General features: G+C 41.9%; 1 protein-coding gene across 1 annotated transcript in view; it reads left to right on the top strand.

Moving 5' to 3' along the window:
• Positions 1-361: 361 nt before the first annotated feature.
• Positions 362-14241, top strand: part of LOC308137841 (tetratricopeptide repeat protein 39C) — a gene marked incomplete at both ends in the record, with an annotated part of 32155 nt that continues 18275 nt past the window's right edge. Inside the window, 4 exons of the mRNA XM_080506709.1 lie at positions 362-507; positions 4315-4363; positions 13341-13469; positions 13992-14106. Coding sequence (XP_080362835.1) covers positions 362-507; positions 4315-4363; positions 13341-13469; positions 13992-14106 — 439 coding nt within the window. The remainder of the gene's footprint in view (positions 508-4314; positions 4364-13340; positions 13470-13991; positions 14107-14241) is intronic.

Below are 14241 nucleotides of genomic sequence, written 5' to 3'. Positions count from 1 at the left end.
GACGAAAGAAGAAAGCCAATGACGGATGGCAGAATTCGAGAGGAATCACCTTGTGTCGGCTCACGAATGAACGTCCAGGCGGCTGCAGTGTGCGTGCAGGTTGACGATCGCCGGAGCGCAGTGTGATCGAGCCCGTCTTGGTGTCACCGGAGATGCACAGACGTCTGGATCCCCTGGAAGCTCCACGCCTCTCCTCTGAGCTCCCTTCCAAGCCGATTAGAGGCATCTCCGTTTAACTTGGGTCCATTACGATCCGTGGAAATTAACCCATGCCGGTTAGCTTTGGAGGAAAAAAAGGAATCATTTGTTGCGCTTCGTTGCGCCGGTCTGGTCCGTCGGCCGCGGGGCTGCGGTATAAACAATGGCGGGTCCCGAGCAGTCCCAGCAGAAGCAGCAGGTCGAGGAGAAAGCAGAGCACATAGATGATGCCGAGATGGCCCTGCAAGGTATTAACATGCTGCTCAACAACGGATTCAAGGAAAGCGACGAGCTTTTCAGGAGATACAGGTAATCGGCGTTCTTGTACCTTTGCGCATCAAAACGCGCAAGTTGCACGCGAGGTAAATGAGCAAGGACCGAGTCAGGCCCTCACACTGGAATACTTTACTTGATATGGCATCGTCAATACAGTCTGTGAATGCATATATTGAAAAACTGGTAATAGCTCTGGCTGCTTCAGGCTACAATGGCTCCATAATGCTCGGGTTTCGAGGGGAAGACTGAAGCCTCACATCCACAGTCAGAGTGGAAACTCATTGCAGTTTAGGTGAAATCTCAAGAAAAAAAACAGTTCTTGCCTCTCAATATGGAGATCGTTTGAAGTCACCTCCCAACATGGTTAAATATTAATTTGTCGTGTCCTGGTCTTTTACGCAGTCCCTCCATTCAGTCAGACAAGGCGAGTGGGCCAAAGCCGCACAGCAGCCAGTGTGAGGAGTGTCCAGCTCTGGTCATGGGAGGCCGCTGCCCTGCATGTTGTCAATGTGCCCCTGATCCAACACACCTGCATTAATGAAGATGTCATCTTCAAGCTTGTCAAAATGCAGATAAGGAGCAATCAGCTGGGATGAACTGGGAGAAATGAAAAGCTGACTCCGGACTCCGGACCAAGTTTGAACATTGAACCTAACCTGTGGGATGACCGTTCACAATATGAACATTACAAAAAGATTGAATTATTATTATTATTATTATTATTATTATTATTATTATTATTATTATCATCATCATCTTCATCAGTAGTAGTAGTAGTAGTATTATAGCAGAAACTGCTGTTAATAATTCATTTATTGGATCTGAGCAGATCAACTTCCTGACTGATGAAGTACATGAGCACCACAGCCACATTGCGCTACTGAATCAATTTATAAGAACATGCATGCATTTTCCACTGTATTTTGAAAAAGGGAGCAAGTGTTAAAAAAGTGTACTGCAGACTGCATTTGTTCTTCTTCTGCAGATATTAAACTGAAGGGGAAGTTCTTTTTTTTATAAAGTTTTTGTAATTATTTGCAATAAAACGTTGTGAAGCATTTCAAGTTGATCCAAAATGTGCATCCAAAGGTTATTAATAGGGATGCTCGATATTGGCTTTTCTACCGATATCTGATATTCCGATATTGTCCAACTCTTAATTTCCGATACCGATATCACCGATACCGATAAATGCTGGTTTTTTACATCAAAACTGTTAGGTAACAACAACATAAAATATATCCTACTGTGGAATTAACACATTATGCCTAATTTTATTGTGACGCCCCACTGGATGCATATGTGAATCAAACATGGCTTTCCAAATGTACACACTGAGAAAAATAAGAGAACAACAACTTAAATTATGGAAAAAAGTGCCATATTTATTTAGTGTTAGAGAGAAACCTCAACAACAAACTCAACAACACCACAGACAATATAAAAAAAAGGAAGAGGCATATCTTCAGTCCATTAGTTGTAAACAGTCAATGAATGAATAACTGGACATAACTTGTCAAATAATAGACTCAAACTGGCTCAATCTCTTTTAAGAGTAACAAAATAGTGCAAATATAAACAAGAAAGGCACAGAAATGCTCACAAAATTAAAACAGCCCTCCTTTAAAGTGCAACAAAAACAAAGACTGAAGTTGACTCGTCCATATAACTGGTCTATTTCTTTCCCCATGTCCTCATGTGTAAGAGGGACATTGTTCTGTATGAATACAAGCATCTCAGCATCTCAGCAATGTATGAGATTTCTCTTCTCATCAATGATGTGGGCACCAGTGCTGAACACTGGTTCACTGTCAACACTGGTGCAGGGTGCAGTCAGGTACTGGTACCAGTGCTGAACAGTGGTTCACTGTCAACACTGGTGCAGGGTGCAGTCAGGTACTGGTACCAGTGCTGAACACTGGTTCACTGTCAACACTGGTGCAGGGTGCAGTCAGGTACTGGTACCAGTGCTGAACACTGGTTCACCGTCAACACTGGTGCAGGGTGCAGTCAGGTACTGGTACCAGTGCTGAACACTGGTTCACCGTCAACACTGGTGCAGGGTGCAGTCAGGTACTGGTACCAGTGCTGAACACTGGTTCACCGTCAACACTGGTGCAGGGTGCAGTCAGGTACTGGTACCAGTGCTGAACAGTGGTTCACTGTCAACACTGGTGCAGGGTGCAGTCAGGTACTGGTACCAGTGCTGAACACTGGTTCACCGTCAACACTGGTGCAGGGTGCAGTCAGGTACTGGTACCAGTGCTGAACACTGGTTCACCGTCAACACTGGTGCAGGGTGCAGTCAGGTACTGGTACCAGTGCTGAACACTGGTTCACTGTCAACACTGGTGCAGGGTGCAGTCAGGTACTGGTACCAGTGCTGAACACTGGTTCACTGTCAACACTGGTGCAGGGTGCAGTCAGGTACTGGCCCAGCAGGGAAGAGGGCCTGGTGGAGCCTCCAGTCCTCCACGGACATTTCATTCACCGGGCTTCTCCTTCTTAGCCACGAGTCCAGCGTGTTGTACTTGTTGTTGTTAAACGTCATCAAGCGCGCGCCCGTAAACGTCCCATGCTGCGTTCATGCAGACTCGGAAATTCCAATATCGGTTGTAAAAATCCGATACCGATATTTCCAAATGTTACATTTTTAAGTCAATATCGGCCGATAATATCGGCCCGCCGATATTATCGGACATCCCTAGTTATTAACACTATTATTTTACTAGTCCAGCCCACTTGGGATCAAACTGGACTGTATGTGGCCCATTAACGAAAAACTCGCCAATTAAGCTGCCAGCAATTGAACACCTCCCACTGAATGTCAACCTTTTTAATATCCATTTGACCCTTTCAGTATAATATGTGTAACTTTTTAACACTAGGGTGTTTTTGAATGATTTCTATATATTGAGACAGGAAATTCAGTATAAAGATGAACTATTACACACTACACACCCCACGTTGGGCGCACATCTTTTACTTTGTCACTTTACCGTCTATATGATTATATGTTGTATATATTTTTTAATTGTTATTTTTAATATTATCGTTGCATGCCTTTTCGCACTGTGGGTCCGAGAGGACTGAAATTTCATCTGTGCTGTATGTCATGCATATAAGCACACTTGACAATAGACTTGACTTGACTAATTGTAGAATCACATCTTTTGAAAAGTAGATCAAAACTGACAAAGTCACACATTTTTCATCATTTTGAGTCAGAATGTACCCTAAATGAGATTGAGTTCCCCATATATACTCTCCTACAATATATGTGTTTTTCATAATCATTAAAAAAAGCTTGACTAGACTTACTGGGTGTATGTTTATGAACACATATTATTATTTACTGTGGACTGTGCTGTTGAATGTTTTCAACATTGTCTTGTATTATTTGGTAAATCAATTGCATCAAGTAGAAAAGGCTTTGCTCAAGTTATATGTCAGTTCAGTAAAAACCACAGAAATCAACAAGTTGCCAAATATGGCCACTTTTCAAATCAAGGGTTTAATGAAATAGGGTTTTTGTGTGTGTGTGTTTTTTTTTAATAGAGACTTAAACAACTAACATTCAGAATAAAATCCAGCCTCATTGTTTTAGACTCTAGTATGCTTGGAGTAGGCGACGTGAGAAATAAATGTATGATGAACTCTTGAAGTCGTGGCAGCTGTAACAGGAGACCTGCATGTCCTGCTCGTCCCACCTGAAGGTTTCCTTGGTCGTATTGATTCTTGTCACGACGGAATCACAATTAAATTTTGTAAATTCATTGAGGGGTTTCACTGTTCTTTTTGTGGTCTTCAGTTTGTAGTAAATTCCGTCTTTTCCTGCAGGACTCAGAGTCCACTGATGAGCTTTGGAGCCAGCTTCGTCAGCTTCCTGGTGAGTTTTCTCTCTGTCGTCAGTCACGTTTTTAAAAAAAACAACCCGAAAACACTCAGTCATATTAGAAAAAAAGCTCATACCGTCACACAGCATTCCATCACTGAGACCTGAGATAACCCAATCTGTCGGATCACTTGCATCATTGTCACCAGCAGCTTCCTCTCCTTCGCTTCGCTTTTCCATCCATTAACATAATGGATACGTCTTCCTGTCAAGAACAGCATTACTCTTACAGGGAAGCACAGCACTGAGACGTAGCGGCTGTCACTGATGGCGGAGGAAGATTTTTGTTGTTGTTGTCACATAACACACACACACACACACACACACACACACACACACACACACACACACACACACACACACACACACACACACACACACACACACACACACACACTGTCACTGAGCACTGGAACAAAACACAGATGATGTCATCCTCCGTCTCGAGATGCTAAATGCTACTGAGGGTAGCGTGGGTGACAACGTGATTATTATGTGATGCATTCGTACATTTTAATAGCACACCAGCTAAACTAAAGCCATTTCCTCACCTCATCGCTATATTTCCTGTGTGTGTGTGTGTGTGTGTGTGTGTGTGTGTGTGTGTGTGTGTGTGTGTGTGTGTGTGTGTGTGTGTGTGTGTGTGTGTGTGTGTGTGTGTGTGTGTGTGTGTGTGTGTGTGTGTGTGTGTGTGTGTGTGTGTGTGTGTGTGTGTGTGTGTTCCTGAGCTGGGATAATCAGAGCAGTGTCAAGATTTTGTGCTGTTCTCGGCCGGGAAGCATCTTTCATCACCACACAGCTGCACAGATGTCACTGTGTTCCTCCGTTACATAGAAAAGGATCTTTGTCCTTGCTTGTTTTTTTTAAGGCGGTTACATAACACTCTTTCGCTCTTTTTACAAGACAGCCAGCAAGCTTGAGCATAAATTAACCCGATTCCAAAAGTCAACTTCAAAAGGACTGTCAAAAACCATAAAATCCTGTAACGGGTGATATAATTTGATTCACGGCTAAATCCTGTCAGATTACTACATTTTCTTTAAAATCCAGGCGGCTACATTGTTGTGTAATCTGAATGTAGAAGGTACGGTGGCTGATCACCCGCTGATCTCTTGGTGGAGACTGTACTAATCACAAATGTCGAAAGGCAGCATTAGCTTTTAGCGGTACCTTTTAGTCTGAAGGCAACAGTATCAAACACTTGAGTGTTGGCTGCTGCTCCACAGATATCAGGAGCAGAAACAATATTAGTTGTGCTGTGTAAAACTTCACAATAAAGCCATGACTGTCATTGTGGTAGGATTGAGAACAGCTGAGGATCAGCGCAGACTAAAGTGTGCATTCATAATGCACCTAAGATTCACGGCGAATCAATTTGTGATTTTAAGAGGCATTGTATAATAATTTTTTTGAATTTAATTGGATTTTTTTTTTAATTACTAATGTAGGCTCCAGTTTCAGTTGCTGATGTACATGTCTAACACTTTGTCAGTACCTCTCTGAAGCAAATTCGTCATGACACTCAGACAAACACGTACTTCCAGCATTTATATTTCGCCAAAGATACCCGGGTTTGTTGAAATCGTAGCATCATGGAAATGTCTGAAGATTCTTTGATATCCCAGAAACCCTTGTGGCAGGTGTCCAAAGATGGTTAGCAAAAGATAAATACAGTTTGATAGCTAGAAATTCCACATTGTTTGTAAACACATCGGGTATGGTGTGATCGATTTCGACAACTGCGAGGTGCAAATTTGTGAAAATGAGATGTGATGGGCTTGTTTTCATGTATTGTTTGTTCTCTGTGCAGAAGTGATACCTACATTTATATCATAAAACTGCCAACTTTAAGTATCACAGTAAAGTGTATTATTTATTTTAAAACATTAAAAAAACGAATTTAAAAGTTTGAGATATCTCGAGGATATGGTGGAGTTAAACATGAACATCCTGTCTGCAGTACACGAAGTGGAAACAGCCAGAAGTGGTGCTGGAGAGTAACATACTATATCCATCAAAAAGAGACAGACTGTACCAATTAAGTTACATAGATTATGGCTACATATAAACAATAGAGTAAATAAGTGCTGAAATCATCTTTTGTAGTGAAAAATTGATGAATAAAAGTCTGAGACTGCAAGCTGAAGCAACAAACACCAACAGACACGCCGAGACGGAGTGGAAGCCTCAGAGGAAAGAAACTCGTCGCTCCAGAATATAACAAATGAGGTTTACGATGGTAACAATTTGTGTCTCTCAAGAATGTGGGGAACTGCTGCTATAAGACATGTGACGTGACAATGAATAAATAAATAAATACATTTCATCCGCAGCAAATGTCACAGTGGCTCAAGCCGAACAGATTGTTGTGTTTTGGTTTTGATTTGTTGGTCCTGAGGTCAGGGTCAGCTCCTCATACTCTCTGGAGACTTAAGCAGGAAAAGCACAAAAAAATGATTTATTGTTTAATAGAAGGAAACCTGAAGACAATCTGCTGTGTCCTCGCCACGCTGAGACATTTGACCCGGTCAGTGAGACTTCTATCTTCCTCTCAGTATTCAAAGCTGATGCTCGACCTGAGGTTTCTCCGTGTCCTGACCTCAGCACCTTGGAATGAAAACAAGGGTTTGTTCATTATTTGGGGCTCTGCAGCCATTATTTTGATATAACTGCTGCAGAAACGTTACAACTATAACATATATATATATATATATATATATATATATGTATATAAAACATTTTAGTAGCAGATGAGATGACAGATTGTCACAGGTACAAAATCTATACTGACAGGGTTGTTTTAAAGAAGAATAATGTTCAAATGAGAAAATAATCAATTATATAACTGTAAATATTTGACATTTACTGCTTTCAATTCATTGATCCAGCAGATCTATGTTTTTGCCCATCATCTCTCTGGGACAAACCCTTTCCTCTGCACACATGAGAAATGCTATTAAAGTCATAAACCAGAATAAATATTACACACGTATAAGTCAACCGTGAATCATCAATTTCAATTCAGTCCGAGAGACAACAAACCAAGAGAAAACGATTCAGTGACCAACCTTGGAAATTGCTGAAAATTACCTCCTGCTTTTATTATGTTCTGTCTTTGATTTTATACCAGGTTAAACTCACTAATATCCAGGGTCCACAAACGCACACATGCACACTATTGCTATTTCTCACATTTTCTCATCTCTTTCTCATCCAGCCAAGTAGAAATTGTAAAAAAAAAGAAAACAAAATATATTATTTATTCTGTTGCTGTATGATTTATTCAACAATGTGTCCAGATAACTGCCATGCAGTTTTGAATCCATACCATACGGTGATGTTCATTATGTAGATATCAATTGAGAATGGGGGTTGGATTAAATATGTTTTCTTCTTGCCACTACCTTCCAGGCAAAACTGGAGCTTTCTTTCCTATTCCAGTTCACATTTTATGTTAAACGTGAACCGTTGTTTTTTTTGCCTGAAATAAATAAATGAATACATACATGCATACATACATACATACATACATACATACATACATACATACATACATACATACATACACACATAGTGTGAGTGCTGCGCTGCCTTCAATGACCACATGGAGAAGTCGGTCTTGAAAATTGTTTTGACAATAAATCTGCAATCGAATATCTTTATCTTCCTCTTTAGTTGTTGTAGATTGACAAAACTGCTCTGAAATTAACACAACTAAATTTTTTGTCGTGCAGCTCACTATAGATGCTGCTAGCTAGCGCTGGAGAGTGAACTCTCTGATCATCCAATCAGAGGGCTTGAACCACTGATGTTTCCTTTAGAGCCTCCTTTAGCCTAGGAAACACTGATGCTTCCTTTAGAGCCTCCTTTAGCCTAGGAAACACTGATGCTTCCTTTAGAGCCTCCTTTAGCCTAGGAAACACTGATGCTTCCTTTACCAAAGGAGATCAGCTCATGTTGCCCCACAATTCCTTGCGGTGACAACATTTAAAGGGACCTGCTCATCGGAGCGTTCAGGGAAACTCAGAATGTCAGAAAAAGGAGCAGATTATGAAAGTTACCAAAGCAATAATCTGGATTGAACGACTTTAAATCATCTAAAACCCAAATGTGCTCTTTATAGTCAATTTTCAGCAACTTGTAGTTTTTCCCCGCCACGGCAGACGTCACTAACTTGCACCGCCGTCACATTATTATGACGTCACAACGTGAAAGTGCCACACCAACGTGATCGGCTTTCACTAACTCCTTTAGAAAGCCTCCTAACACCTTTCCTTAACCCTGTTAAAGGGTTAAGTGAAAGTCCATAGATAAGGAGATAGGAGGGACAATTCAGACCTACCCCTTGAGTCGCCAATATCAAAATGTGATTGGTTGAAGCAGCAGCGTGACCAACACTCGTTTTACACTGCAGACTGCAGAATTTAATGTGAAGGCCTAAGGCAGATTTCTTTACCATGGTAACAGGTGATGGCTAAAATGTGATCGGTTAAAAGCATTAGTATGGATGTATGTGTCTTATTTAATAAGTATCCATGGACAAAATATAATCAATAATCAGTCTGATTCAGATCTTTTTTTTAGGCCTGCAGAGAAGCCTTGAAGGCCCTGACGGCCCGCCACTGGCAAACAATAACCATTAATAATGAAACAAACATGCCCAACCTCAGTTCCCACACCCGCAGTCCAAGACTTTCTCGCACGTAATTATGGAACTGATAAGAGAGATAATTGTGACACATTTCAATAAGTGTGTAATGGTAAATGTATGTCTTCAAATCTACAACAGAGCTGCTCAGTCTCACACTTGAATAAAAATCACATTTCACTCTAAGATTACTTGGAGATCATATGTTGTCAGAATCACATTTTGATGTCAGACTTCAAATGGAATTTGAGATAACAATACTTAGTTGTTGATAACTGTTTGGACTCACATCCTCTCTTTCTCTCTATCTACTGCTAACTTTCTATCAATCACCTGGGGTCCGTTTCACGAAGCAGGTTTAAGAAGCCATGAGCTTAACACCGAGCTCTGAGTTGAGTTACACTGAGACAGAAAACGCGGAGTTTTCGGTTTCACGACGCCGGATTTTGATCAGTTTGATGAACTCAGAGTAGTTTCACCTGGAGTCAAGCGCGTGCACCACGACTCTAAAAAGACCGCATCAATGGAGCCCCGATTCAACCAGTCACCATGACAACTGAGGGCGGAGTTTTTGACGCCAGTGGAGCAGGAAGTATTGATCCCATCATATGGCGAATATGAACATATTAAAAAAAAACAATGCAACGTTGCAGCGGCTGCTAAAGAGAGGGAGGCGGCGTGGAAGAAGATTGCTGCTCAAGTGAATGTGTAAGTTCAAACGTCTTTGTCATCACAACATTATTGCAAGGGAATACTGCTTGATGGTAGCTTATTAATTTATTTCTTTTAGGTGCAATTCCGCGGGGGAGAAGCCTCTTGGCAGCAGCTGAAAGTGAAATATAAAAACATTGTCCAATCGGGTAAGACCGCTGCCAATTTAATTGTTAATCAATACATTTCTTAACGTAATTTCGATCATGTGTGACATTGTACAGTAAATATCAAGTGGCCATTTGACTGTGAGGTGTTTTATTCCAACATAATGCTGTTTTCAAACACATAAATGTCTTCTCACCCATATCATGTCAGCACATGATATCAAATAATTAAGGCTAAACTAAGACAGCCTTTACTCAGCCAACAGAAAGAAGGCAGATGTAAAACGGGTGGTGGCCCAGCACCTCCACCTTTAACAGAGGCGGAGGAGCCCTAAGCCAGAATGTTGGGAGGCCAGTGGCTGAGGGAATCCCTGGAGGAGCTCCTCTTCAGAGCTCACCCCTCAAGATACCACTTCCTTCATAATATATAATATGCCGAGGCCTATATATCTCTTTAAGCCTCCTTTTGTTCATCTTTATTTCCCCATCATGTCTTTTTGTTGTCACCCAACAGATTGTGATGGTGCTCTCTGCCTGCTGGACCCCCTCATGCCACAACAGACCTTGTAAGTAGGCAACACTCCAAAGATCTTGCAAAATGGGAGTTTAAATATACTGAAACATATTCATGTAGGATGAAGAGTACGAGGAAACCCTGTCTGCTGCCTTTACAGAGGAGGATCCACAAAGGCCTGTAGAGGTATGATAGTTCTCATCCTGTTTACATTTCTGAAACATTGTGGTGGAATAAAGTGAAATTTTGTCTACACTGAAGTATTGACACATTATTTTTAACAGGGCCTGGCTGGGCAGCAGCAGGAGGGTCCCTCAACATCCACTGCAAGGACTGACAGTGAGACAGATGTTCAGTAAACACCAGAGGTTCATTCTGTGGAATTCATGTCCAACTGTAATAATTGAATGTCCTCCTTATGTCCTCCCAGTTATCTGTAAAACACATCTATAGACTCCACCCGCTCCAGAAGATGGAAACAACTGGAGCACAAGTTAAGGGTGGGTGTACAGTCCCAGGTGAATTATGCTAACTACTAACTACATTAACTAAACTAGCTCTTGTATTTGTAGGAATTAAAAAAGACCAAATGAATTGTGCATCATGTCTTTATTTGGTGGTGGTGGTGGTGATCAGACCCCGAAGTGATGATGTCATATGGTGTCTCTGACAGCTCTGCCATTTACGAGGAAATGCAGCGCAACACACAATATCTGCTATGACGTCAGGGCAAGGCTCAGCTGGTGATGTTGCTAATGTACAGAGCGATTAAACTGTGGATGTACATAATGGTCTCGGCAGTAAAACGGTACCGCTCAAAAAGGAAGGTGTCTGCAAATGCCAGTACATCTATGGTCTGATGATGCGAATATTAAATTGTCGGCGAAGTAATGCTGCGCCTTCATCAATCGGATCATTATCAAAAGCACATTCCATATTGAGGGAATAAAGTTGACGTCTAATTTGCCTCTGGAATAAGGCACTGCAGAACTGTTTCACCAAAACTCCCCCGCTGAATGAGGAAATGAAATCCCGTGTCCGTCTGAAAGGGGGCGGAGCCAGAGCAAAACTCCAGGTTCACTGACAAAAACCTGCTCCCGACCAGGTTAGTTCTAGAGCGTCTGTTGCCATGGTAACTGACCGAGAGTTGACGTTACACCGCTTCGTGAAACAGGCTTGAGTTACCCCGCTTCCTCCGGTTTGAGTTACCTCCCTTTGTGAAACGGAAAATCCCGCATTTCCCTCAACTCGGTGTTCATTAACCTGGGGTAATCCTTAAACCTGCTTCGTGAAACGGACCCCTGGTGTATTATGGTCGACTGAGTGTCTGAGGAATGCTGGTTTGTCATTCAACAAGAAAACTTCTCACTGACAGAGTTTTCTGGTGGTGAAACATTCATTTAAAACTCGTGTGAGTCACATATAAAACCAGCACCATGGTACATAGAAAGAAAGGAAAAGCTGATCAGGAGAGCATGACACAAGCTGTTGGTTCAGGAGCCCCTGACAGAGGGCGCAATAAGGAAACAAGTGCTTCTCTATTCAAAATGATCAAACACACAGCGTTTCATATACAGACGCATTTTAACTTCCTTCTTAAAGGAAAAGAACTCTCTAGAGCAGAAGGGCAAAAGCTCGCTTGATCTTGATTTTCAGTATGAATACAGACCGTGAAAGCGGGGCCTCACGATCCTTCTGACTTTTTGGGTTTTAAGCAGGAGGTGTCAGAAAAGTGACCACAGGGAGAAGTGGCTTGTGGCGGCCAAGCGTTCATAGCGACGTCGCTTTTTGATCCTTCGATGTCGGCTCTTCCTATCATTGTGAAGCAGAATTCACCAAGCGTTGGATTGTTCACCCACTAATAGTGAACGTGAGCTGGGATTAGACCGTCGTGAGACACGTTAGTTTTACCCTACTGATGATGTGTTGTTGCAATAGTAATCCTACCAACGGAATTTAATGGGAACATGTAGGTAAATTAGGTTTGAAATAATGGCTAAAACTGTTTATTTGATTGGAATCATTTTGGGACTGGGTGCATACTTTACTTACATTAACCCTTCCGATCCCAAGAACAATATTAATAGTAAAAATACAAAGAACAATATTTATAAATCAAGGTGTTGAATGAAAACTGAAATTGTTTTGCTTCCCGACCAGCCAAGAATCTGTAGCCTACACACACACACACACACACACACACACACACACACACACACACACACACACACACACACACACACACACACACACACACACACACACACACACACACACACACACACACACAATTTCATGGTCAACTCCAGATGTTTTTCTTTCCAGTACAAAGTATATTATGAAAAAGGTCAAATGTATTTTGATATTATAATTTTGTTAAATGTTTCTACAAATAAATTCCAATTTCAACATTTAAACTTTTTCACATGATGCTATTTGATGCGATATAAAGTGAAATGTCATTAAACAAGGTCTCCCCTTTGTGGCATTTTGCAGACATGATGCATATTTAGCATATTCAGCTCCTTAGTGTGGATTTGATGCAAACGATACTTCAATAAGCTGACTGGCTCTCATCGCTGCGTGCTGATCTCTCAGCTTGGGTCTCAGTGTTGTTTTAAAACACTGAAATATCTGATGCATGAACTGAACTTGGCAACAGCAGTTATTTTAGAAAAGGATTCCAGAAAGCGTTTTTGTCTTTGTGATTTATGCAATTCACAAAGTCGTCCTGTTGTTTGGATTAGATTCGATTAAATTACACTATTCACTTTTGCAACAGTACATTCAAAGAGCGTAATGAAAAACAAAAAAAGGCTTTATTGAAGAAATGCTTTCATTGGGAAAATCATTCCCATATAAGAAGGTGATACCACCCAGTGAACACGTAAAGGTTGTTTTTATTATTATTGATCAGTTTTATGTCACATCACCAAATCAAATGATCAAATCAATGATAAGTTAGGTTGATTATTTTCCATTTCCTGGCAGAACGCCATGATGACCTTCGAGGAGGAGAAGATGCAGACGGCTTGTGACGACCTGAAGACCACAGAGAAACTGTGCGAGAGCGACAGTGCCGGGGTGATCGAGACAATCAGGAACAAGATCAAGAAGAGTGTAAGTGCAGAACTATTGAAAGATGCCCACGGCCAGACTGACGGAAGCGAGGCTGCCATCGGCCCCTCCGACCACCACCAAACATTCACTCTCACACTGCATTCACACAGGCAGTTCAGGGTTCAGTGTCTTGCCCAAGGACACTTCGGCATGTGGGCAGGCAGAGATGGGATTGAACCTGCAACCTTCCGATTGGGAGACGTCCGCTCTACCGACCGTTGGATTCCACAGTCGGACGTCTCCCACTGTCACCGCCAGAGCAGGCTTCAGTTCAGATAACAGTGTTAGAGTCCCCAGCACGAGGCATAACCACGCAGGCCGCAGTGAGATCATGCCAAACCCACTCGCAGATTCAATTAGCAAGCTGTGAAATTTAATCAACAGTCTGGGTGAGTCGTGCCGGAGGATCGTCCAGCAGCTCCAGGGCATTCGGGAAACGCCTTCTTCCTCTGTCCCTGTGTGACAACAACCAATCTGCACGGTCCCCGCAGTTCACCATGTGCTCGTCTTCCTCTTATGCAGATGGATTCCCAAAGGTCAGGCGTTGTTGTGGTGGACCGCCTGCAGAGACAAATCATAGTTGCCGACTGCCAAGTGTACCTGGCCGTGCTCTCCTTCGTCAAACAGGAGCTGTCAGGTAATCTGATTCAACCCACAAAGACAAACCTTGAGTACTGAATGAACATAATGTTCTGTAATGATAATAAGGAATTAAATAGACAATATCCTGTGAAGATAACCAAACAGTTGATCCCAAGGATGTTGTTGTTCT

This window comes from Blennius ocellaris (genome assembly GCF_963422515.1).
Source record: "Blennius ocellaris genome assembly, chromosome: 12".
NCBI lineage: Eukaryota > Metazoa > Chordata > Actinopteri > Blenniiformes > Blenniidae > Blennius > Blennius ocellaris.
Note: the sequence above shows the minus strand (reverse complement) of the source record. Positions and strands in the feature narration are given on the sequence as shown.